We start from the raw sequence: 24,921 nt of genomic DNA, 5'->3' as shown, positions 1-24,921 counted from the left end.
CCTGGCTAGTCCTTGGGAGGGCCCAGGGGAGCCCTGGCTGAAGGCAGTTGTGGGAAAGCAGACTTGGGCAGCCAGGTGTACTTTGGGCAGAGTTGGGTAAGGTGGAGGTGGGGTTGGAATGAGGGGTTTGGGTGCAGACTGGGCAGTGTGAGGGTCTGAGTGACAGATTTGGTGCCCAGAGTCCCCCACACAAAGGATGGATATATCGGGGGCTGGCTGGGCCAGGGTTGACATCTGCAAGGTGGAGCCTTGGCCAAACTCCTCTTTGTGCTCAGAATGGAGGTGGCTACTGAGGGGGTCTTGCAGCAGGAGGGACAGCAGTTAGACCACCAGGGGTGAGGGGCTGTTGTGGACACACAGAGAGCTCTGAAGGCCACTTTGGCTGAGAGATTTTGGGAACAGTGCCTCACCCCATCGAGCCTCAGTTTCCTCACAGATGAACTGAGGATGGCAGAGAAAGGGGATTAGAGAGAGGCAGACATGAGACTGTCCTGGTGTCTGGGTAGTGGCAGTGTCTGGCATTTGGAGAGGACCCTCTGGGGGTCACAGTGTCTGTGAGAAGTGGCAGAGGATGCTGGTGACCAGGTCACTTTCTTAAGCTGTGGTAAGGGATGCTGCTTTCTTGGGGTTCTTTAAAACCAGAAGAGCCTGCATCCTCTCCTCCCTGCTGTCTCTCCCAGTGCCCCAGCCCCTGTCCCTACCTAGGTGGTCTTTGTACTCTGGCACTGGACAGAGGATGTGGTCCCTGTGTATCAGGGCTCCGCCCCCATCCCCGTTATCTGCGCATGCCCACTCCCTTGCTCCTCCTGGGTGGGCCTCAGCCTGGCTGGGATGTGTGTTTGTGGTGGGGATGAAGGAACTGATGGCATCAACCACAGAGAGGGACCCGGAGGCCCTGGAGACCTTGCTGAGGAGGTGGGAAGTATGTGGACTTCAACACCAGGCAGGGATGGATTCAAGTCCTGATGCCACCATGTATCAGATGGCAGCGTTGGCCAAACAGTTCCCCTCTGGAGCCTCCATTTCTGGGTCTGTACCAGCGCACCTTGAGTGAGGACAGAGAGTGTGTGGCAGGATTGCCACTGCGGCACACAGTTGGTGCTTGCTAAATGCTGATGATGCCCCTCCCTCCTCATCCTCCTTCCTGACTTCAGATCCCATGTGGTGGGCCCAGGATCTCCCTGGGAAGCAGGTAGTGGGATAGGGACCCAGTGCTTGGGCTGTCTTCCCTGACTGTCCAAGGATTCTGCCTAGATCTTCAGGGACCAAGGATTGGCTGGATCTGCAGCCTCAGGGAGGTAAATAGAGGCAGACAGAAGGAGACAGGTCTCGTGCCCAGAATGAGTGCATATGGGTATGTGTGTTCCTGTCTTCCCGTTTGGGGACAGCTGCTGATATTTTGTCCAGGAAGTAGTACTTCTTCTGTAGGGCATCATTCTAACAAGCTCTAGGAATAAAAATCACTTTATTAGCTCAGGCGCATAGCTATATATTATGCATAACTTGATTTTCTCATCAAATGCTTCCATTTGCTATTACATACTCAAGCATGGTTTATTTAGAAAATAATTACACGCCTATTAATTGAAGCGTGTTGGTGTCGAGTGAGTTGAATCAGAGCTGTGGGCCTTCCTTCCAGAGGGGTGTTGTTCCGAGGAGCTGCAAAGGGCTCATTAGGGTGGGGTCACCAGAGCCCTGAGGCAGGGAGGGGCTGGGACCAAGTGCATCCTGGATTGTCTCATGAGCAGGCCCTGTGGCTAGCAGCTGGTCACTTGGCTTCCTGGACCTCACAGAAACCCGCATGCTCTTCTCTAGGGCCATTTCCAGCTGCAGACAATGATGAGTTCTGTTTTCTGGAGCTGGTGTCCTGCCCGGTGCTGAGCACACATTTTTGTCAGAAGGGTCCTTGTGAGCCTTTGGATTCCTTGCAAGTGGCTCTTGCCACATAGACCCCGGCCTGGCCCCTCTGTCCTCTGATTTCTCTGCTTGTGTCCACCTGTCAGGGCCTCCTGATGGTGGGTCTCGGGACCGGCCTGTGCTGCCTGAGACTAACCAGGGTCTGAGATAAAATTTTCCTTTTGCAAAGTGTTTAAAAAGTGACAGGAAAGAAGCACCATGCGCTGGAGAAACGCTGCTCTGTTTTTCCGCCGCGTTGAGTGAGAGCATAGTGTGCCGGCTGCTAGTGCAGTGGAGGGTTTGATTCTGGTCCTGGCACTCTGGTAGCTGTGTGACCAGTCAAGCAGCTGCACATCTCTGTGCTGTCTCTAGGGTCGTTAGGGCTTCATTTTTTTGTGTGCGTTTTTGTAGCACTAGGCATCAATCCAAGGCCTCAGGGCTGCTCGATGCTCATTCACTAAGTTATGCCTCCAGCCTTGGTTGTTAGATTTTAAGGGAGATAATCCGAGTCTGTATTTAGGAAAGCGTCCTAAGACTGCAAGGTCAGCCCTTCTGGCACATTTTTAAGGTCACCTGGCCCCTGACCTGCTGCCTCCTAATGGAGGCTTTCTTGCGCTGGGGATACTTCTGGACAGGACATTCAAGGTCAGTGGCAAGGGGTTTCCTAGGACTGGTGCACATCTTTCCCTGCAGTGGCCAGAGTGGACAGTAGCCAGCCTGGAGTCCTGGCCCTGGTGCTCACAAGCTATGTGGTCCTCCCAGGGTCCTTATCCTCGCTTCTGTACCTTACCCTCATACACTGCATTGGGCTGCACAGTTTTGTTTAAACCTCAGTGCAGTCTGTGGGACCTCACTGTGGGAAGGGACGATTAGTCCCAGTCTACAGTCAAGGAGAAGGGAATCAGGAAGTGGAAGTGGCTTTCCTGAGGCCACATGGCTCCTGGTTCAGTGTTCCTCAAGAGTCGGAAGGTACGTTAGGGCATGGGGGCAGTCCAGGGGTGGAGAATGGCATTGGGAGGTGCTGGAATGAAAGAGCCATCTGATTATTTTGTCACCTAATTATCACAGTAACTAAAGTGCCTACTTTGTTCAAGCACCTTGTGGGTATTGGTCTAATGATTGCAAGGATGCTTAGCTGTTACAGAGAGGAGGGACCCTGTGGGGACCTTTAAGGGGGGACCTAACCTGGACTGGGGGTAGTGGTGGAGGGGAGCTGTCAGGAAAAACCTCTGAGAGGAAAGGAGCCGGTGTCTCCTCTGATAGAATCCCCAAGTAGCCGAGGACACCCTGGCCACAGGCCATGCCTTAGTGTCTTACTTGGGGATCCGGGGACCCTGCCTGAGACAGGCTTGGATTTGTGTCCTTGCTCCATTATCCTGCCTGACCCGCAGAGCAAGAGTAAGATCCTCTGCCCCACCACAGGATGTCACTGTGAGGACTGAAAGAGGGACCCTGGGCCTGCTCCTCACCTCGGCATGTGGCCCCTTTCGTGGGCCTCAGAGTTCCCACATCTTAGTACACCCCCAGTTGAATGACTTGAATGACTGTTTTCACTGAAAGCAGGAAAGGCCTAATGCTCAGGAATTTAGAGGCTGAAATTATGAAGGATTGGGGGAGAGAATGGAATTGATGGTGAGAAACCACTGGGCTCCGGTACCAAGCCAGAGTCAGAGCCGAGGGCTCCCAGCTGAGTGAATCCTGGGCCCCAGAGCCTTGCCTTGGCCTCTTTGACCTGCAGGGAGGGTCAGGAGATGTCAGGCCCTACTGACCGCCCTTCTGTGCAGATCTGGGCTACCTGGAGTCCAAGGGTTCTCTCCTCAGCCATGTGACGTCAGCACCTGCTGTGCGTGGCTGTGAAGAAGGTGACCTGAGTTCTCTATCCCCTGAGAGCAGGTCTGTGGGAGTGGGGTACAGTTACAACCCAGGGAACCCAGGCCAGCACAGTGCCACTCAGTTCCCCCTTCAGACTTGTTTGAGACTCGGGCTGTGCCGAGACATGGGTGACACAGAGCAGGAGTACACGCGTGCCACTTGGTGCGCTGGTTCAGTGCACACAGGAGGACAGTTGATGGGAGTCCCGGCTCACTTCTGCTGAGTACTTCCTGTGTGCCAGGCGCAGCTCCAGCTGCTTTGCAGACCTCAGCTCCTCTGCACAGCACCTATGCGCGGCTGCTATTATTAGCTCATTTAACAGATTAGTAAAGTGAGGCAGGAGGAGGTTGAACAGCATGCCTGGAGTCATCCCCCCTGACAGGTGGAGAAGTCAGACTGCACCAAGTTCTATCCTGGGGTCACCTTAACTTAGGGTCTTTCAAAGAGAGAGTGATTCAGAGAAATGCAAGGTGGAAGGTGGAAATGAAGATTTTATTATGGATGCAGGGGAGTGTGTGGTGTGTTGGAGGGTGGGGAGAGAGAGACAGCAAGAGAAACCTTAGGCCGTGTTGTCCAGGCATTGTCTGAACAGGTTTCCCAGGAGCCTTCTGGTTTGGAGTAAGTGGGTATGAGTTCCCAGAGGTCATACTGTGACCGAGAGGTGGCCCCTGTGACATCTGCACCATCCCTGGGGGCGTGACTGTCAGCAGGGCTAGTGAAGTTGGCTGTCTGTGGCTGCCCCATAGGGAGGTGGTCCCAGCAGGGAGCTGTATAAGCCAGATGGCAGGATCAACACAGGAACTGGGGTGGGGCTGGGATGTAGAACCGGAACCAGGTGATGGAGCCTTTCTTCTGGTACCAGAGAGGCGAACTTATATTTTAAGTGGATGCCAAGGCAACTTGGAATAGTAATTGACTCCTGGGATAAGTGAAGCCTGCAGGGGACTTGTGAGGAGACAGACAAACCCAGGTTGAAGGACTTCTGTAAAGAATCATCCTAGCATGTTTAAAAACTGTAGTGTCATAAAAGACAGAGGAAAAATAGATAACGTTTTAGATTAAAGAACGAGGGATACCTGATCACTAAATGTAATGGACTCTGGAGGCTGAGGCAGGAGAATTGAAAGTTTGAGCCCAGCTTGGGCAACTTATCGACTTAATGAGATCCTATCTCCAAAACAAAAAACAAAAAACAAAAACAAAAACAAAAAGAAGTCTGGGAATGTAGCTCAGTGAAAAGATCTGGGGTTCAATCCCTAGGAGCACACAAACACACACACACAATATTATGACCCCTACTGGGTCCTGGATCCAGAATCGAAACATTCAGTGACCCAGCTGTGATGGGCTGTTTGAGCGGGTAGCTGCACATTAGATCTTAGGGTTGCACTGATGCTGAATTCCCAAGTGTGATCCATATTCTGTGGTTATGCAGAGAACAGATCAGGCAGGGGAGGCAAAAGTGGCCCCATGTGGACAGTGGAGAATCTGGAGGGGCACATCCATGTCAGGGCCCTGGAAGCCTGTTGCAACAGCTCTGGGCAGAAGTGACAGGGCCCAAACAAGGCAGGGGCAGGAGTATTGACAGCCCAGGAGAGACATTAGCAGGAGGGAACCAGGCAGGAGTCATGGGCTCTGGCAGCTGCTTGGCTGGAGGGTGGGGGAGAGCAGGGAGGCGTTGAGAGTGACTCAGAGTTTTCCACCAGGATGACCAAGAACTTGGGCAGGCCACTAGCTGGCCGAAGGCCTGGGGAAGGCAGAAACTTTGTGTCTATGTGAAGGTGAGATGTAGGGGAAGCCTAATTCAAGTTGAATCTGGAGTCCCCCTCAGGCTTCTCAGTCTAATTAGAGGGGACATTGCTGGAGGGTAGCCAGGAGCTGACCTTCCAGGCCTGTCCTGTCTTCTTTCACGGCCACCCCTTTGCCAGGCTGTCTTGTTCACTGCCTGGCAGACTTCTGCTCTGTCCTCATGTTACCCGGGCTGCTTCACCACGGGGAGCCTTGCAGGGTGCAGAGCTGGGTCGTGCTTGGGGGTGACTCCTGAGCTGGAGAATTACTGGGACTCCTGCCCCCTTCAGCAACCCCGCTGCTGCTCTGCCCATGGGGCAGGGAGGAACCCAGTAAGCAGCTTTTCCCATCCAGAGCCAAGGACTTCCGCCACGGTTGCCGGAGCCAGATGTGCCGCACCCTTCTGGCTGGGCAAGCTGGCTGGCAGGCTGAGCTGAAAGGGGGCAGGGACAGGCCAGGGTGCCCCTGAGGGCCAGCCCAGAAAGCCTGAGGTTGCATGGTGGATTTGTAGGGCAGGGAAGAATGACCCCAGCTAGACCCCTCCCCTTCCCTAGGTTCTGGCTCCTGAGGGGGTGTGGGCTGGAGAGACAGGACAGGTGGCTCCTGCTGTGGCTGTGCCCTGCTCTGCCCCTGAGTCTCTCTAGTAGCCCAGGAGGGGCAGGGCCAAGGGCTCAGCTCCACGGGGCTGTCTGCCACTTGTTAGGAAAATGCTCACTGTTGAAACAAGTCATTGCCCTTGCATGGCTTTGTGTTTATGGGCTCGTTTACTTCATGGGGTTCGTTTGCATGCCAGGCCTGTACCTGCCAAGCACCCCAGGGAGGACAGGGATGGCCCCCAACAGCCCAGATTTTACCACTGGGGTTTTGCGGATTTGCCCCTGGTCAAGCTCTGCCTCCCATCTGTTTGGCCTGGGTCCCTCACGTGTCCTTCGTGGTCCATTCTTCAGGGACAGCTCCCTAAAATATCTGAAGGAGTCAGCCTACCTTAGACTCTCCTCCTGCATCCTGGGGACATCTAAACCTACGTGGTGACTGTCCCCAAGGCCCTTTGACACTGTTTCATCACAGGGAAGCCTGGACCACTCACAGGGATGGCAGAGTTGGGCTTCTTCCCCCTGTCGTGTCTTCCAGCATCTCTGCAGGGGACAATGTCTTCTCAGACCTCTTGCTCTTTGTAACCATCAGCATAGCCCAGTCCCTCCATTCTAAAGGGACACATTCCCTACTCTCCCTCCGACTCGGACTGACTGGACTTAGAGCCCCAGAGAAGGCCAGCGATGCTGTTTAGATGTTGGTCCCAGGGCTTCCTTAGCAGAGCAGGGCAGGGTAGGGGTGAGGGCTGGAGTGTGCTGAGGCAGCCAGGGGAGGGAGGTGCTGCTTCGTGTGGCATGAGCAAGGTCAGAGAGTATCTAAACCCTGGCCTGCAGGGCAGGGTGATTTTGTAAACTCAGATTTTGTGGGGCTGAGTGGGCAAACCGAGCATTCGCGGAACAGTCTGGAAGGCTCTACTTCTTGCATATCTGCCCAGTGGACTGACTGCTCCTCGCCTCCTGGGAGACTCCGCTGTTCCTGCTGTGTTCTGGAGCGAAGCTCTTCCCTGGGTTTCAGGGGAGGTGCTGGGTTTGGGAAGTGGGGAGAGGAGTTTAGAGGACACACTAGAATGAGACGTTTTGCTGGGCTCAGTGGGGCGGGAGAGCAGACTCAGGGATGTTTTGGGGTTTCCTGGAGGGCCCTGTAACATAACCCTTAATCAGAACTTCAATTCCCTGTCTGCTCTTTCCCCTGCCCAGGCCAGGGCTGCTGCAGTTGACGTGGGGCTGGGCCCCGCCCTGGAACGTCTGTGACAGAGATTGCTGGGAAGGCTGCCAGCAGAGACGGGAACGGGGCCGGGGGCAGGCAGCAGAGTGGAGGGGACTTCTCGTCCCCTCTTGTGGGGTGGGGCCACAAGAGGGAAGCCAAGGACTGGGCAATGCCACATGCCCATCACCACACGCCTGCAGAAGCTCCTGGGTGCTTTGGCCAGGGTGACTTGGCAATCCCTGCAGCCGCCAGGGGGCACTGCTGGGGTCCTGGGGTCTTCTGCTCTCTCCCTCTACTTTCTTTTCTTTTCTGGTCCCTCTGAATTTCTAAACAATCTCAAAGGTCAGAAAGTTTACAGCACAGTGCAGAGAGCTTTTTACTCCTGGGCTATTTTGATGTGATGCTCCATCACCCCTAAATATTTTCCTTATTTTCTTACCAATGCGTTTGTCAACCCAAATTAGTACATTGATGCGAATGCTAGGTTACAGCCTAACCCTCAGACTCCATGCAGGCTTGTCCAGTTGTCCCCACGCTGTCCTTTAAGAGCATGAAAGCATCCGGTTCAGAACCAGCAGCTGCATGATAGACTTGTCATGTCTTTGAGTCTCCTTCAGTCTAGAAATCTCCTCTGGCTTCCTTGACTTTTGTGACCTTGTCACTTGGAAGATTCCAGGGCATTTAATTCGGAGACTGCCCCTCAGTTTGGCCCGGTGTTTTCCCTTGATTAGATTTTTGGCAGGAGAGTCGCAGAAGCGATGTTCTGTTCTCAGTCCTCCCTCCCCGGCGCACGACTTGCTCTTGTCCCATTACTGGCGATCACTTTGATTATTTGATTGAAGTGGTGACTGCCAGGAAAAGGCGCCCCCACTCACTCTGTAATTTATGAGTATGGTGGGGGAAAGTGCTCTGAGACTACAAAAATGCTCCATTTCGCATCAACCTTCCATTTGTTCATCGTTTCTTTATAATACAATGGCTTCATTTAAGCCATTACTATCGTTATGTATTTTGGTGCTTAGATGTTCTCGGATTTGGTAGTTAGGAGCTCTGGTGTCTTTTTGTCTGCCTCCCTCTTTGATCCTCCGGCTCCCCTCTTAGTTTCTGTGTGTTTCTATCTAATCTCTCTCACTGTGTGTACTTTTTGGTCTCTTCCTTTGTCTCTGCTTTTATCTTCGTCTGCTTTCCCCCCCCTGCCTGCCTCTCTGTGTCTTTTCTCTTTCTCTGCCTCCTCACCCCAGTCCCTCTCTGTCTCAGGGGCTCTGTCTCTTCCCCTCAGGACTCCCTTCTACAGTGTCCCCAATTGGTGGTCCTTTATGAATATGCTGAGACCCCCCATTCTTGGTCCTTTGAGTGCGCAGTTATCCCTCCCACCCCCGCCTCAGGGATGGGAGATGCTAGAGCTAGAAGCACACCAGGGACGCTGAAGAGTGGCGGCCTCCTGCCCACATGGCAGTGTCTGCGACCTTGTCTCTGCATGTGCCTATGCGTGTGCCCATGCCAGTGCAGGGGGATGTCAGAAACGTTGTGCCTGGGAGAGGTGAGGGGAAACTGCTGCATCCCTCCAGCCTCTGCAGGGAAAGAGCAGTTTAGACACTGGGGGGATACCTGAGATTCTGGAATGCCAGCCCAGACACAGACTGGGGGTCCTCTGACCAGGGAGCACCCCCAGTCTGTGCCTGGGCTGGGATGTAGGGTGGGCAGTGACATGCAGGGCTTTGTGGCCCGGGGTGTGATCTCACTGCATGTTACAAAGGAGAGACTCTCAGAGCTCCAGAGGGGTACTGCTCCCCAGGGGAAACTGAGGCCTGTGAAGGGATGGCCTAGGGGTCCGGGAAAGTTGGATATAGTAGATGGCTTGGGCTATAGGCCTGTCCTTTCATGTGCAAGGTGGTGCAGTTTAAAGCAGGAACTTAGCCATGTTTGCCCAGAACTGGGGTAGAGTTCACTGTTAGACAGAGAGAGCTTAGCATGCATGAAGCTCTGGGTTTGATTCCCAGCCTTGTGGAAAAGAGCTGTGCAAGGAATAGAGGACAAAAATAAAGATGGAAAAGGCCTCTTGGGCTGGGGATGGAGAGGGCCTGGGAGGAAGGCATGCTGGGGACATGGGCGGGCGAAGCCCGGGACCATCATTCAGACAGTGGCATGCCACACACACTGAGACAGAAGGAGCAGCTGCTTTCTGTGACAGCACAGATGCTCTCCCAGATCACTGTTTCGTGAGGGAAGTTGCACGTGACAGCATATTGTGTAGTCCACTGCTGTGAAGTTTAAAAACCTGGCAAAAGATTCTTGGGCCAGGGAAGTCCCAGCAGCATTTATGTTGGGGAAGGCCCGCCTGGCAGGGGACATGAGGGAGCTTTTTGGGTGTGGCCACATGGGGTGCATAATCGTAAAGGTATATTAAGCAATGCTTTTGGGAGGAATCCTGGGGATGGACCTCAAAGCCTCACCATGCCCTCCTGCCGGGCTGTAGCCCCAGCCCAATTAGTAATCCATTTTGACATTTAAACTTTGTGCCCTTTCCTGTGTGTCACTCATGCCCCAATAAAGAAGCAGTAAAAGTGGTGGATGGGAAGCCATGGAGGGTTCTGCTGTCCGTGGGTGCTGAGGCCTCTGGTTGCTCTGTGAACCCTGATCTCTGATCCATGCAAGTCTGGGAGTCTGGGGTGAGCATCTTGTCACCTGCTCAGTGCTGTCTGTCCCTGGGCGCCTCCTTCTTTCTGCAACCCACAAGCAGGCTTGTCCCTCTCTACTCTTTTCCCTCCTACCTGCTGCTTCTCCAGAGCCCCTGATTCCTTCCAAAGACCCCAGCCTTCACCCTGCCTGATGCCTGTGCCTCTCTTCCCACAGCCAGAGGATCTGGAGGCCCCCAAGAGCCACCACTTCAAGGTGAAGACCTTCAAAAAGGTGAAGCCCTGTGGCATCTGCCGCCAGGCCATCACCCGGGAGGGCTGCACCTGCAAAGGTGAGTGCTGGTGCCTGAGGCTCAGGGGGCTGTTCTCAGGAAGAAGGAGATGGCCACCTGGGCAGGTGGATCTGTGCTGGACACATGGCCTTGTGGCCCTGACCTGAGCCTGGTTTTCATCTGGGGCAGGAGGCCAAAATCCTTAGCATGGGATGCACGCGTGTGGGGGTGTGGCTGGCATGTGGCAGGTGGGCTTGGAAATGACATGTAGCTTGTGTGAAGGTGACAGGTCTGACACATGTGGATGGCAGGTGTATGGGGAGCATAGGGGTATGTGTGAGTGGCATGTAGCTGGAGTGTGTGAGAAGGTGGTGTGTGTGAGGTGGACAGATTGTAGGGGCCACGTTCCTAGCATGTGGGAGGGTGTGTGGCTGATGTGTGCCTGGCACTGGCTGTGCTGCAAAGAAACCAAGCCACAGTCCTCCCCTAGTGACAATTTGGGGGGAATTTAAGAGTCGGAGTCGGAGTCAGTGTAGGACCTGATGGCTGCCCAGCTTTCCCAACCTCTGTTTCCATGAACTCCTGGAAGGGCCTGGGGTGTGGCAGTCACTGTCACAGAGAAGCCAAGCCACACCAGGAAATCGTCAGGAGGCCCTGCACCCCTTTCTCTAGCCAGTGCCACTACCCACTCAAGTGCCCTCTCCTTTGTCCATGCCACCAATCGCCAGGATCCCCAGAACAACCTAGCATCTGTCCCCCAATTCAGCAGTCCTCATCTCTGGTCTGCATGGCTGGCAGCAGCCCCTGCCTGTCCTGGTCACTGGTCTCTGCAGTCGCCCTCCACGGCAGCTGCAGGTGGGACCTAGAAGTGTGAATCTGGCCACGTCACTTCCTTGACTAAAACCTTGGGGCCTTCACACAGCACAGCTTTCCCAGGGACGTGAGGCCTGGAGGGCTCAGCCTTCGCCTAGCTCTCTGCCCTGTGCTCCATACTCAAACTAGCTGTGGCCTAGGCAAGTCCTGTGAAGGCTGAGAATGCCACTTAGGCTGACTAGGACACGCTCTTTCTTACCCTGGAGACTTTGCTCTTTGGCTCTCCCACCTGGCCTCTCTCTCCTGCACGCTTCCCTCCATGCCAGGCTAGGAGGTTGGCATCCAGCCTTAGGGACAGTTTCTGAAGCTCCACTGGGGACAAAGCACTCGCATGCATGGTCCCATCCAGCTACAGTGTCTGAAGGCGTTGCTCTCCCCGTGTTACAGATGAAGAACCTGGGGCCGGCACGGGTCACATCACTGGTCAAAGCCCATGGCTGGCTGGGCTGAGAGGAGCTTTTAGACTCTGCGCCTGGGGGTGGGGGAGTCGGTCAGCACATCTCAGCTGCGTGTTGGAGGTAGGAGTGTTAGGCGGGAAGTGTTCAGTCGAGAGCCACTGTGAGTGTGTGGAGCCCTTAGCAGGCAAAGGGCAGAGGGTTATCTATTGTTCTGAATCCTAGCAAAGCAGGGACACCTAGCATTCAGTTGGCAACTGGAATTCTTGCAGTGGCAAAATCAGCCACATGGTGTCACCCTCTTCTCAAGAGTCCTGGCTGGAACTTGCAGGTGGGTTGGGTGAGTTCCCGTGAGCCCCATGGGGATTTCTGAGGACTGGCATCTGGATTTTGTTTGTGTAGCTGGCCCCTCACCCTGGCCCATGCCTCGGGGCTGCATGAGTCGGTTTTCAGTGATCCTCTGTCCTGCCAGTTCCTTTCTGTCTCTGGTGTCTTCCCTTCTCCCCAGTGACCTCAGGGCTGCTGAGATAGGAGGCAGCAAGGGTAGAGGAGAAGGAAGTCCTGGGGACTCTCTCTGTGGTCTTGGGCACATTTGTGACTGCTGTTTCCTTTGGCTTCCATATGTGTGGCACGTGTTCCATGGCTTACCCGGCCTGAGGGCCCAGATTGACAAGGACATTTGACTTTCAAGTGCATGCAGGGCTTCCAAGGTGAGTGAGAGATGGCTCCAGTTTCATCCGGATCCCAACCAGGCTCTGCTGGTGTGAACCACTGCAGAGCTGTGGGATTGGCCAGGCTTGTTTGGCAGCTCTAGCTGGGCACTGGTAATAGGTCCAGGGTTGATAGGAAAAGCGGAGAAAGTTAGGGCTACGCTCCAGAAACACCACTAGGTGTCAGAACTGGGCCACAGAAGGTGCAGGGGCCAGGCAGAAAGGCAGAAGGGAAGATTGGGCTCCACAGATCTTGTGTGCACTCTCAGCAGGACAGGGGTCTCTAGGCCTGCTCAGAGTCCCTGGGCTACTGGCGGGAGAGGAAGGAATGAGCAACTTCTCTGTGCTTTGGAACCAAGAGGTTGTGGTGGTGTGAGGTGGACAGGCCATCTATCCATCCATCCCATCCCTTGTCCATCATATCATCTGTCCCATCCATCTGTCCTTCCATCCAGTGTCAACAGGTATGGTTATACCTAGAAGTTGTCCACTGGCATCGAGGCTAAAGATGCACTAAACTCTCACCTACATTTCATTCTCTGAGCTCGACTGGGTTTGCTGTGCTCTCTGGTCCCCTCCTGTTTTCACGTCTCGGCTCTCACATGGTGAGCATCTGCATTACTGCCTGGAACTCAAGGCTCAAGAGTTGCTGTCCCCATTGCTTGTACTGTTGAGTGTACTTTTGCCAGAGGGAAGCCCAGGATACATAAAGACTCAGTAACTGGCTTCCCCTGGTTGCTCACCAGCGGCTTGGGCTGTTTTTCTGCTCCCCTCTCCCTGTGTCTCTGGTTAATGTGATACGGTTGGGGTGGGAGAGTCTAACCTTGGTTCTGGGCACTCAGAGACAAGCAAGGCAGGCTAGGAGTGTGGGGACTTACAGGCAGGACAGCGATGCATGCACAGAGGCACCCAGGCTCAGCGAGCCCTTGCCATCCTGAGCCTGTGAACAGCCAACCCCATCCCGCATCACCTGGAGTCCTGTGGTAGGTATGGGCGGTTCTGTGTGTGGCTGTAAGATAGGTGCTAATGTTAGGGCCCAGGCTCTGTGCAGAGGACGGTGATGGATGAGGCCATGGGAAGAGAGTGGCCCTGGGTGTCCTGTGTGACCTTGGCTAAGTCTCTTAGCAGTTTGGGCCTCAGTTTCCTCCTGTGAGAATGCCAGCTCGGGACCAGGGAACCCCTCTGAAGCCCAAAGGGTGGGAGGACCTGGAAAATTTCCTTTTAACATCTGCAAAGGCTGGGTGGTTTTCCCAGCATAGACTTCCTCTCCCCTCCAGACACCCACGCCTCCCTCACATGCTCATGGATTGAGCTGTCCTCTGGGTCAGATACTATACTGGGTACTGGGGTCAAGATCTTGCACTTTCCTGGGAAGGCAGACATATAGGGAGTCATGAGCACACATGGACAGGGGTAAAGCTAATGCAGAGAGGCATAAGAAATGCTGTCTCTGGGCTAGCAGAGATGTTTTTGTTGGGCTTCAGCATAGCAGGCATATGCAGCCTGGGTTTTGAGGGAATTGTAGAAGTTTTCCTTCTTTGACTCAAAGAAGTGCTTTGGAAAAGTCTCGAGGAGACTGGATGGACTCAGAGCCTTCACCAGTTTGGCCTCATCCATCACTGTCCCCTGCACAGACCCTTATCCTTCCAGTAGGCTAAAACCCTAGGGGAGACCCAAATGCCAGCTCCAGAGTCCGAGGGCTGCCAGCTGGGGCTGGTCTGGGGCCTAGGCCAAGGCCACTTCCTTTCTGTACTTTCTGGTCATTCCAAAAGTGGAGAGCAGCCACCTGCTGCTTCTCAGAGCCGGGTGCACCTGGGGAGACAGGCAGCCCTTTCTGCAGGAGGCCTAGCCAGAGCCCTCCTTCGTTTCAGGGAACCTTTTTCCCCATTACGTCACCGGGGAGCCCAGCTTCCTGTATCTGAAGATCTTGAAGCCATCAGGGCCGTCCTGGTAGGCTCGGAGACCCTTGGTTTTGAGCCTTGGCTGGCCACCGCCTGGCTGTGTGAGCTCAAATCTGACACTTAATTTCTCTGGGCCTAATTTTTCCCTTTCTATGTATGGGGGTTGGGATAGCACCTAGGTTCTAGCCGGTGCTCCGAAGGAGCTGTAGGATCCCTGGAGGTGCTTTGGGGCCCAGAAGAGTAGGAAAGAGTGGACCTGGAACCCCCTGGAAACCCTGCCCACTTCAGCCAAAGCAGCTGTGGTTTTAGGAGTTAAATATGTGTGCTGGTTTTGCCTTGGCTCAGATGTCCTGGATTCAAATCCTAGCTGGGACCCTTCCTAGTGAGGACTTTGCTTGACCAGGGCGCTAAATGTCTGAGCCTGGTTTCCTCACCTCGTGGGACAAACAGCAGTGCCTCCCTCGTCATGTCACTGTGAGGATAAGAGAGGCCAAATGGGGCCGGGGTTTAGCTCAGCGGCATGACACTGTTTGGCAAGCGCAAGGTCATGAGTTCGATCCCTGGTACCAACAGAAAAGAAAAGAGGCGAAACGTGACCCAGGACACGGCATGTTGGCCCTAAGTCCTAAGCTAATTGTCCCTCAGGTGGCTCAGGAGGGCCCGTCAGCAGGAGGCGAGAGGCTGTAAAAAGAAAACTGAAACACGGGACAGGATGTTCTAGAGTTTCTTCTTATTCCTGCTTCAGAGACACAGAGTGAGCAAGGTGTGTGGCTAGAGACAGACAGATGGACGGACTGAGGTTGATTTTAAGGAACTGGCTCATTGATTATGAAGGCTTCGTCAGTGCAATATCTGCAGGTAGGCTGGCAGGGTGGAGACCCGCGGAAGACTTGCATTTCAAGCTCCAAAGCAGCATACTCAGAAGTCTCTCTTGCTTGAGGAGGTCAGTGTTTTCTCTTAAGGCCTTCCACTGATTGGACGAGGCTCACCCACACCACAGAGGTTAAGTGCTTTACTTGAAGCTGTTGATTTAAATGTTAATCTTACAAAAAAAAAAAAAAAAAAAAAAAAAAAAAACCCTTCCAGAAACATCTAGAATCGTGTTTGGCAAAACATCTAGGTACCGGGGGCCAGCCAAGTAGACACATAAGATTAACCACCACATAAGGCAAGGAAGGCTGTGTAGCCTGGTAAATGAGTGCGTGGCTGGGCCGGGTGTGCTAATGGTTGTTGCCTGGGTCAGGTGCACACTGGGGCTATGTGCTCATTTTCTGACCCCAGCCCAGGAGGAAAAGGCCATTTAAATCCCAACAATGTTGGCTTCCTGTGTTCCTGAGAGGCAGGAAGCCAACCTACGACAGAGTTCAGTTGCACAGCTGACCGGGAACAGAGCAAAAGGCTGGGCCAGGGTGCAGTTCTCCACCCCAGCAGGTACCCCAGACCCCTCCCCACTGCGGCTGTCTGTGCTGACTCTGCTCCTGCAGTAGGAGGCAGCGCCAGCCCCACAGGCAGACATAGGCTCCTGGTGTTTCCTACAAGATTGAGGTTCACAGGGGTGCTCCTCGGGGCCCCCACCTGGCAGGCACTGGCACAGGGGACACTAGGCGAGGGGGGCTGTGATTGCAGCACCTTGGAAGGAGCAGGGAGACCATAGCCTACCATGGGGCACTGACCCCAGGATGTGTATCCAGGGAGGACTCTGGCACTCCAGGGATGTTAGAAGCCTGGGCTCTGGGCTTTCCCCACCTTGTTCCTCCCTGCACCACCCACGAGGAGAAATGGCACTGTGGAGGGGGGCATTCCTGCACCTCAGGCCAGGTGCTTCCCCAGCAGCTCTGGGGCATTTTCAAATTGGAACCTAGGTTTTCCCCTTCCTGGATCAGAGGGAGAAAGAGGAAGATGGCAATCGTGATGATGTGGATGTCTTGGTGTGTTGGTGCTGCCATAACACAATCCCTTCAGCTGGGTAATTTATAAGCAACTCACTTTTATTGCAACTCACTCAGGCCTAAGAGCAAGGTGCCAGTGGAGTTGTGGTTTACTGTTAGCCTGGCCTGTGTTTCCAAGATGGTCCCTTGTCATGTGTTGTTGAGGGGATTTGGTCTTGGAGGGTCTATATGAGCTCACCATTCCTAACCCACTCCTTAAAGACTCAAAGACTCAAAGCTTCAAGCTCAAAGTCTTGTATGGCACAAACCATCAGAGCATCGGGTGGAAGTGGAGGCAAGACCAAGTGGTGCAGGGTATTGCAAGGGGCACAGAAGTGGATAAAAGCTTCGAGGTAGGAATGTGACGTGGCTTGTTTGCTTTTGAGAATGATGTGTTGACTGCAGGATATTATGGTTTAGTTCTAAGTCCCCCAAGAGTCTCATGAATTCATAGGCACGGCTTTTAGAAGGTGATGATGAGGGCTTATAGCTGACTTGCAATTAGAATTAGTTGGAAGAGGCAGGTCACTGGGGTCATGGGCTGGAAGTGTTTGTGTCTCTTCCTGGCTCCTCCTTTGATCTCACTCCACTTCCTGTCCACTATGCCATGAGCAGTTCCTCTCTGCCATGTCTCTCTGCTGTGCCATCCTGCACCAAAGCCAGCTAATCATATGCTGTAAACATGAGACAAAATAAAACCTTTCTCTTTACATTGTGGGTGTTGGGTATTGTGTCTCAGCAACCAGAAATAACTAAGGTAGATTGGTATAGGGAGTGGGGTTGCCTGCTGCTACATGACCATGTGGTTTAGAAGCTTTTGGAACTGGCTTGTGAGAGTTTGGAAAGGTTTGGAGATGCCAGGAAGAAAAGCAGCCCTAGAATGCTGTAAGCTGAGCAGTATGGGAGATTCTGATCAGAGCTCAGAATGTGTGCAAAACTTCAGACAATAAAGAGCAGGAGGCTTAAGCTGGAGAGGACTGCATTAACAGTTGGACTCTAGGCCATGTGTGTTACTCTCTGGTGGAAAAATTATTTTGGCTCATTTTTACATTTTGCTCATGTCCTGGGATTTTATGGGAGACTGAGATTAAGGGTGATGCACTAATTAATTTGACACAGGAAATTTTTTTTTTGTTTTTTTCATTTTTACCGGTACCAGGGATCGAACTCACGACCGCCTGCTTACAAGGCAGGTGCTTATGCCACTGAGCTAAATCCCCAGCCCCAACACAGGAAATTTTGAAGCAGTCCAATGTTCAGGCAGTAGCATGGTTACTGCTTCAAACCTTTAGGGAGATATACTGTAAGAAACAGAAACAAACAGTCCATGTAAAATTTTTTTCAGTTTTGCCAGAAAGAAAGCACAGGCAAAGATGGAACAGAGGAAAGCTTTATTTTCAGAAAGATTAGCATTGAAAAGAAGCCAAGTACTTTATAACAGGATGATAGAAAAGATGCATCACAGGAACCAGCCGGACCCCACCCTTCCTAAGTCTCAATGCTGCACAAGTGAAAGACCTTGCTTTGAAAAGAAAGCCCTATGATACCCTGCTGGAGAAAAACAATAGCCTAGGACATTGATTTCCAAGGATTCAGTTTATCTTTCTCATCCATCCAGGCACTCAAGCCAGTGCAGTCACATTGCAAGGGGCTCTGGCTACTGTTTGAGCTGGCAGCAGACCCTGGCACCATCCATGTGTTACTGGTTTTAGGCACATGCAGAATGCCGGAGTTGTGGGGTCAGGAAAGCTTCCACTCAGATTTCAGAAGAAGGGCTGGGAAGCCAGGCAATGTGCCCTGAGAAGGCAGTATATAAAGCTTTGATGGTGAAGCTGAAGGCACAGTGGAGCTCCAGGAAGCTGGAGAAACCATTAACATGAAATATCTCCAGCCCAAGAGAGAAGGCATGAGGGCTACAATCACTAGTAATGCTGTAGAGACAGGGCTGCCCAGGCCCTTAGAGTGCATCTCACTTGCAGCTTGCTTGACGTGGGACTACAAGATGTAATGTTTACGCTGCTGGGCTTTGGTCTTGTTTGGGCCCATTGTTTTCCAGCCTCCTGTTTCTCTCTATTGGAATAGGAATGTTTACTCTGGACCATTGTATGTCAGCCGTGTTTAATTTTCCTTTTGATTTTTACACAGCTCACAGCTAAGAGTTTGCTTTGAGTCTCAGACTTTGGACTTGGACTTTATGGCAATGCTGAGACTGTTAGGACTTTGGCAACTCTTAGTAATGAACAAATGCATTTTGTATGCAGAGATGCACATGAGTCTTTTGGGATGGAATGCTATAGTTTGTATCTAGGTGGCTGTCCCCCAAGGGCCTCATGTACTCATAGGTGGGAGTATTAGAGCTCACAGTTGACTTCCTATAGAAGGTGAGACCCTGGTTAGAGGAACCAGGTCATTGGGAGTGTGGCCTGGAAGTTTATCTGCCTCCCAGGATTCTCTCTCAGTCGCTCTCTCTGCCTCCTGTCTGCCTAGCCATCAGCAGCTTTCCTCTGTCATGTGCCTCTGCCACTGTGTCCTACCTAAGCCAGCCTACCATGGACTGTAAATGCAAGCCAAAAGAAACCTTTTCTGTTTTATTTCCTAGGTGCTGGGTATTGTGTCTCAGCCATGAGAAAGTGACTAAGACACAGGGAGATAAGACTGGTCGGGAGTCCAGGCTGGGGAAGGCTCCCTGGTGCAAACTGGTACATAGTTGGGAACTGAGCTGAAAGGCTGAGACTTAACAGCTCTTTGGAGTTACCTCTTGGGACACAATGATTGATAGTAGAGTGAGGAAAGGGGAGAGGAGTTAGAGGAGCAAGGTAGGGATGGGAAGATAGTGCTCGCTGGTCTAGGTCTCAGCATCCACCAGCTACGGGTCCTTTGCTTCCTGAGGGATCCTGTGTTCTGGTTTCTATACTAGTTATCTATTGCTGCATGAAAATGACTTAAACTTAGTTGTTTAAAACAAATACAGAATTGTCATCACACATAGCTATCCCCATACTGGGGATTACACTCAGTGAACTTTGAGCTTTACCCCCAATCTTTTTTACTTTGAGATTCTGAGACAAGGTCTCACTAAGTTGCCCAGGCTGGCCTTACTGTCTTCCTGCCTCAGCCTCTGAGTAGCTGGGATCACAGGCCTTGATGGCACACCTAGCTCATTCCACAGGGTTTCTGAGAGTCAAGAATTTAGGAACGACTTGGTCAGATGCTTCTGGCTCAGGGTCTCTAAGGAAGCTGAGTCAAGATGTGAGCCACGGCTACACTGTTTGAAGGCCTGACTGGGACTGAAGATCCATGTCCACCTACAGAGTGGTGAGCAGGTGCTGGCTGGTGGCAGGGACCTCAGCTCCTTACCACACAGCCCTCTCCACAGGGCTGTTAGAATGTCCTACAACAGGGTGCCTGGCTTCCCTCAGGGTGAGTGACCCAAGAGGCCATAGCCAAAGTCACAATGCCTTTCACGGCTGTGTCTCAGAATCCACACACTGTCATTTCTATAATTCCATTCTATTAGGTTTTTATCACTGTGACAAAATACCTGAGGTAAATTAACTTAAAGGAGGAAAAGGTTATTTGGCTCATGGTTTTAGTCCATGGTCACTTAGTCCTGTTGCTCTGGGCCTGTTGGGGGAATGTCATGGATGATATATATGGCAGAGGAGGCCTGGAAACAGAGAGCACAAGGGGCCAAGGTCCCAGGGTCAAGGACACGCCCCCAGTGACCTAACCTCCTCCCGCCAGGCCATACCTCCTAAAGGTTCTTTCATTCTGAGTGGCATCACGGGCTGGACCAAGTCTTCAGTGTGTGGACCTTCGGGTGACATTGCAAATCAGCACTAGGTGATTACATGAATCAGACCCGCAGGGTGGCAGAGGTGACAGAGGCAGGAATAGCACCTTAGGGGCTGGCTGCCTTGGTTTCCCTTTCTGTAGTACACTGACTGTCACCGAACTGGGAAACGAGAGGCCAGCAGAATGGGTGGCCAGGCTTCAAATGACAACAGGAGGGCTTCAAGTCAGAGCAAGGACACTGCTTCCTTGAGAGAAAACCTGTGCAAGGTGACCAAGAATGGAAAGGTGCTTTCTCTGGAGGAACCTCAGCAAGAAGGCCTCAGGTGAAGGCAGATACTTGAGTGGGGATTGGCCATGCCTGACCTGCTGGGACCTGCTACCTGCATTCTGTATGTGAGGACAAGTCATCTTCCCCAGTTCTGACCCATGCCACTGCCAGGGGCAAGTGGGAGCACTCAGTACCCTGTACTGTGATCGCCCAGTGAGTGACATCTCTATTTGTCCTCCACACGTGGGTGGTAGCCGAGTATCTGTCCACTCTGTGACAGGGACACCCTGTATGGTCATGTGTGCCATGCACTGTCAAGGGCATCTAACCAAAAGATCATAGGAAACAGCCCGTGCATCTTGGCACAGGGCTGGGTCTGCCGGAGAAAGGACAGATTTTCACCATTCCCGCAGACAGGGCACTCTCGTCCAGCTGTGGCTCTGGGGCAGCTGGTCTGTTGAAGGAAGGCTTTCTTCTATGCCTTGTGGTCTGCGGTCTCTGGATGTGAAGCAGACACTGTCCTGGCTGTCCATGATATGATGTGAATGCCTGAGGCCATGTTCCCTGTGCTCCTGAGGCTGGTGGGAGTCACCCCGTGATGACTTCAGACTATGAACTGTGCAGGGAAGGAGATGGTCAGGGCACTGAGAAAGGACAGTGGTAACCAACTTTAATTTGAATGGTCAGAAGACACGTTTAGAGGAGACGGCTTTGAATGGATTCCCAGAGGGCAAGAGGGACTCATGCTAGTAGATCGTGAGGGCGACGGAGAGTGTTCTAGGCAGCTGGAGCCACACATGCAATGGCCTCACCGAGGCAGGAAGGATCCTGTTGCACTCTGGCACTACACTGGAGGAGGAAGGCAGCTCTGGCCGCCATAGTGTCTAGATTGCTGTTGAAAGTCCCAGAGTGGACACTTAGGTTTGTCTTTTTCGTTGAATATGGGCTATTATAGGGGGTTACAGCTTAGGAACAGGCTGAGAACGAGATGATTAAATGAGGTAAATATAAACTTGAGGGGAGATCTTCTGTCAGCTTTAATTCAGCACATGCTTAATATTAGGCACTACTGGTAGAGAGACAGAGAGAGACAGAGAGAGAGAGGGCGCAAACCCCTTTCTTGAGAGAGGGTAGGAACCAAGATGGCGACAAAGGAAGTTCCACAGACTGTAGGCAGTGAGGACCTTCCAAACCCTGGCCACATGGCTGAAGGCTTCTCAATTTCATATTCCCTGGAGCCAAAGAAGGCAAGGGTAGGGGAAAGAGGGAACCCCTCTGGAGGAGAAAGCATTGCCACCTGGGTGAGGTGGGATGCCAGGCCAGTGGGCCAGACCAAAAGGCTGGCTGCCTGGGTATTACTGGGGGTTCAGGGGTGCATCCTGGTGCAGTCTGGGTGGTGTCCCTGAGTAAGGCTGGGTGGCTGCTGGGGTCAGGAAAGCCTTGCTCATCACTGGCTGAGTCACAGGCCTAAGTGGGGCCAAGACAAGGTCCTGAGAGAAAGTCTCAGCTAGGCCTGTGGCCAAGGTCACATCTCAGACTCCACCCAGCTTGCCTACTACATCTGGTCTCCCCCACCCGCACTCCTGGAGGTCAGTGAGACAGTGTGGGGGGCCTGGAGCCCCTGGGAGGCTCCAGCCTGAGTCTGCACCTCAGTCTCCCCTCCAGTCCTCTGGTGAAATCTGGTCAGTTGGAAGCTGCATGGGGCGTGGTGCTGTAGATGGGATGGAAGGGGTAGGGGGGCCACTGCCCAGACGGGCCTGCTTAAGTTTGGGGTTCAGAGTGGCTCCCCTTCTTTCCTGTCAGGTTCTCTCACCAGTGCCTGACCCAGCAACCTCAGCAGGTCCTGGGCAGCCACCAAGACTCAGATTTGCACAGAAACCAGCTCAGGAGACCCCCTCACCCCACCGCTTGGACAAGATGGGTGGGGGCGGTGGGACAGAAGGCAAGAGCTGTAGCCAGATGCCTAGCAGGAGTTCCAAGGCCCTGGGAGTGGAGCAGCAGGGCTGGGGACATTCCAGGCTTTGGGAACCTGATAGGAAATTTGATTCCAGCTTCTGGTAGTGGGAGGAGGGAGCAAATCGTGAGTGAGTGTGTGTGTGTGTGTGTGTGTGTGTGTGTGTGTGTGTGCGCGCGTGCGCGCGCTCAAGCGCGTGGTCTCTAAGTGTCAGGCTGGGTTCCGAAGGTCTCCCGTGAAATGGTGTGTGTTAGCGGCCCGGGTCAGGGGGTCCCCTTGGCATCTCTGTGTACCCGGCTGTGTCTGGGGGAGAGATCCCCGGTGAGTGTGTGTGGGTGAGTGTGTGCGTGTGTGTGCACGCGCGCGCACGGGGGTTCTGTCTTGTGCAGAAGTCGGCGGGTGCTGTCTGCTGCCCGCCTGCGGGGGGAGGCCTCTGGGTTGCTTGGCGGGGCTGGCGGGGAGCTGGGTCCCGGCTACCTCTGCCCTTGGCCGGGCTCCAGCGGGGGGGCCCCTGTGCTCCTCGCGCCTCCGCGCCTCCCATTTCCCCGCGCGCCCCGAGGGTCCGCAGGCCCCCGGCAGCCGCTCCCCTCCACCCCCTGCCTCCCTCCTCCCTCCCTCTCTCCCTCCCTCTTTCCCTCCTCTCCTCCTTCCCTCCAGAGCGCCGGTCTCTGGCGGGGTGGGAGGAGATTTCGCCCGAGTTTCCATTTCATACCTCGAGGCTAAAACTTTCTTTCTGTCTCGCCCCTTGCAGCTTGCAGCTTCTCCTGTCATCGGAAATGCCAGGCCAAGGTAAGGGGCCCCGGGCCGGCGGGCCCTGCGGGGGGTTTGGGGATGCGCCCGGCGCACAGTCCGGGACTGGCGGGTCGGGGGCGGTGCCCGCGTTGTCCCTCCTCCTGTCTTTGTTTATGCAAAGCGCTGGGGCTGGGGAGCGGGCTCGGGTCAAGGTGAAGGCGAAGGCCGGGGCGGAGGACAGGGTGGGGGGTGTGGAGCGGGCGCAGGGGTCCGGGTGTCGGCTGCTGGAGCCCTGGCGGGAGCCACTCCGAGGAGGGGCCTCGAGCTGTTTCCCCTGCTTCTCAAGGGGCGAGCGCGGTACCTTTTAAGGGCCCCGCTGGCCGCGCAGCGTCCTGGTCTGCACACTTTGGCCAGCCTGGGAAACTCAAGAGTCCACAGCCAAAGGCCTTCTTGGGCTGAAGGCAGGAAACATGCGGAGTTGGGAGGCCAGGAGGAGGATGGGGTCAGGATCACGCGGGGTCTCGGAAGCCTCGCTTTTTTGGCCAGGCCCCATTGTGGTCCTCAGTTTCCCCATCAGCGTTTGTTGGCTGATCTTGGTGGGGCAGGGAAGCTGAAGGAAACATTGCGGGGAGTGCTGGATGCTAGTGCCCAGGTCTTCGTAGGCCTAGGCAGAGGCGTTGGTGGGGCTGTGGGGTGACCCAGGGTGGATTGTGAGTCTGGGGAGGAGGTCCCCTGTGGAGGGGACTCAGCGCTCCCCCTTTCCTTTCCCGGGCAGCAGATACTTGCACTGTTTCTCCTCCCTGCCCTTCCATCTACTGCTCTGCTGTTCACACTTGACCTGAAGGGAATGGAAGGAGGAGGGCGGACGCTTCCGGAAGTGGGGGCCCCTGCATCTGGCGCAGCTCAGGCTCTGCTTCTCTTAGCTGTGTGACCTCAGGAGCTCACGTACCTCTGTGAGCTTAGAGAACCTGGCGGTGGCGGGAAGAAGCCTACCTCAGGAGGCTGCTCTGGGGCTTCAGAGATGATGCCTGTGAAATGCCCAGCGTGCATGGTCCATGCTCAGAAGCTCCCTGCTGGAGCACCGTGTCCCGCCGCTGGGGGAGAGGTTGCCGAGGGAGCTGCAGGTCTGGGATGGGTTGGAGGGTCTTGCCTGGGCCCTGACTCTCCTTGTTGGGGGCATCTCCTGCTGTCCAGGCCAGGTGTCATGCTCAGGGGTCCATCCCTGGTGGGTGCCTTTTGGTGCTCCCGTGATCCTCCGCTCCTGTAGCTTCCTCAGCTGTTCCTTCAGGTGGGGCATGCTTTTCCTCCACTGCCCCTCTTGTTCTGTTCATCTGGAGCAGAGGTTTCCAGCCTTAATCCTAGAACCTCCAGGCCCACCCTTCTCACAGCTTTCCGGCACCTGTCTCCTGGTAACAGTGGATATTTGCACAATGCCTTGGCCTCATAAAGCATTTCACATCCGTTATCAGGTTATATGCTTTTAATTCCACTAGAACATAAAACATAGGTCAAAGGAGTATGTTGCCTTACAGGTGGGGAAACTGAGGCACCAAACGATTGTGTGACTTCTATTCTCTATCGATTGGCAGAGAGAGGCTAAGGGATGGACATATTGGCAGTGAAGGGTCTGAGCAGAAGGAATAGAAGGCTTAGAGAGGCCCAGAGAATGTTGGTCTCTCTTCTTCATTTTATTTTTTTGGTACCGGGATTGAATTCACAATCACACTTGCCAGGCAGGCACTTGTGCCACTGAGCTAATTCCCCAGCCATGGCTGGAGAATGTGACAGAAGAGGGCCCTCATTGTGCAGCAGTCTGTGCGTGAAGCCAGGGGCGCCAGACATGACTTTGGGGTACAGCCCGATGGCCATGCGTGCACATTCCGGGGCTTCGAGTCTTGCAGAGGAGGCCAGCCAAGGGGAGAGGGTGGGCTGGCAGGGCTGTGGCTGGACACATGGGACTTTAGTAGGATTTTCCTGCATAGGAAATGGGCCCATTGGTGGTGTGTGCCCCTCCCAGCTGGCAGGTCTCTCCCAAAACCACAGATCTTGCGCTGCCCGGCTTTTTCCTCCTGCTGGCAGGGCAGTGGGGGCCCAGACCACA

General features: G+C 53.9%; 1 protein-coding gene and 1 long non-coding RNA gene across 8 annotated transcripts in view; one reads left to right on the top strand and one right to left on the bottom strand.

The window, feature by feature from the left end:
• Tns1 (tensin 1) overlaps positions 1-24,921 on the top strand; it is a 217,620-nt gene that overhangs the window by 29,049 nt on the left and 163,650 nt on the right. For all 7 annotated transcript variants that reach the window (XM_063237476.1, XM_063237477.1, XM_063237475.1 and 4 more), the window contains exons 2-3: positions 10,210-10,324; positions 22,840-22,877. In XM_063237476.1, the coding sequence (XP_063093546.1) occupies positions 10,210-10,324; positions 22,840-22,877 (153 nt within the window). The remainder of the gene's footprint in view (positions 1-10,209; positions 10,325-22,839; positions 22,878-24,921) is intronic.
• On the bottom strand, positions 14,854-23,027 carry LOC134473342 (uncharacterized). The gene is made up of 2 exons (XR_010043587.1): positions 22,801-23,027; positions 14,854-15,165 (listed from the first exon to the last, which is right to left on the bottom strand). It is a non-coding gene; the product is annotated as an uncharacterized LOC134473342 (long non-coding RNA).

Source organism: Cavia porcellus, unplaced genomic scaffold (assembly GCF_034190915.1).
Source record: "Cavia porcellus strain 051 isolate PalLab524CR breed Dunkin Hartley unplaced genomic scaffold, mCavPor4.1 scaffold_26, whole genome shotgun sequence".
In the NCBI taxonomy this organism is placed as follows: domain Eukaryota; kingdom Metazoa; phylum Chordata; class Mammalia; order Rodentia; family Caviidae; genus Cavia; species Cavia porcellus.
This window is presented reverse-complemented; position numbering and strand designations above follow the sequence as displayed.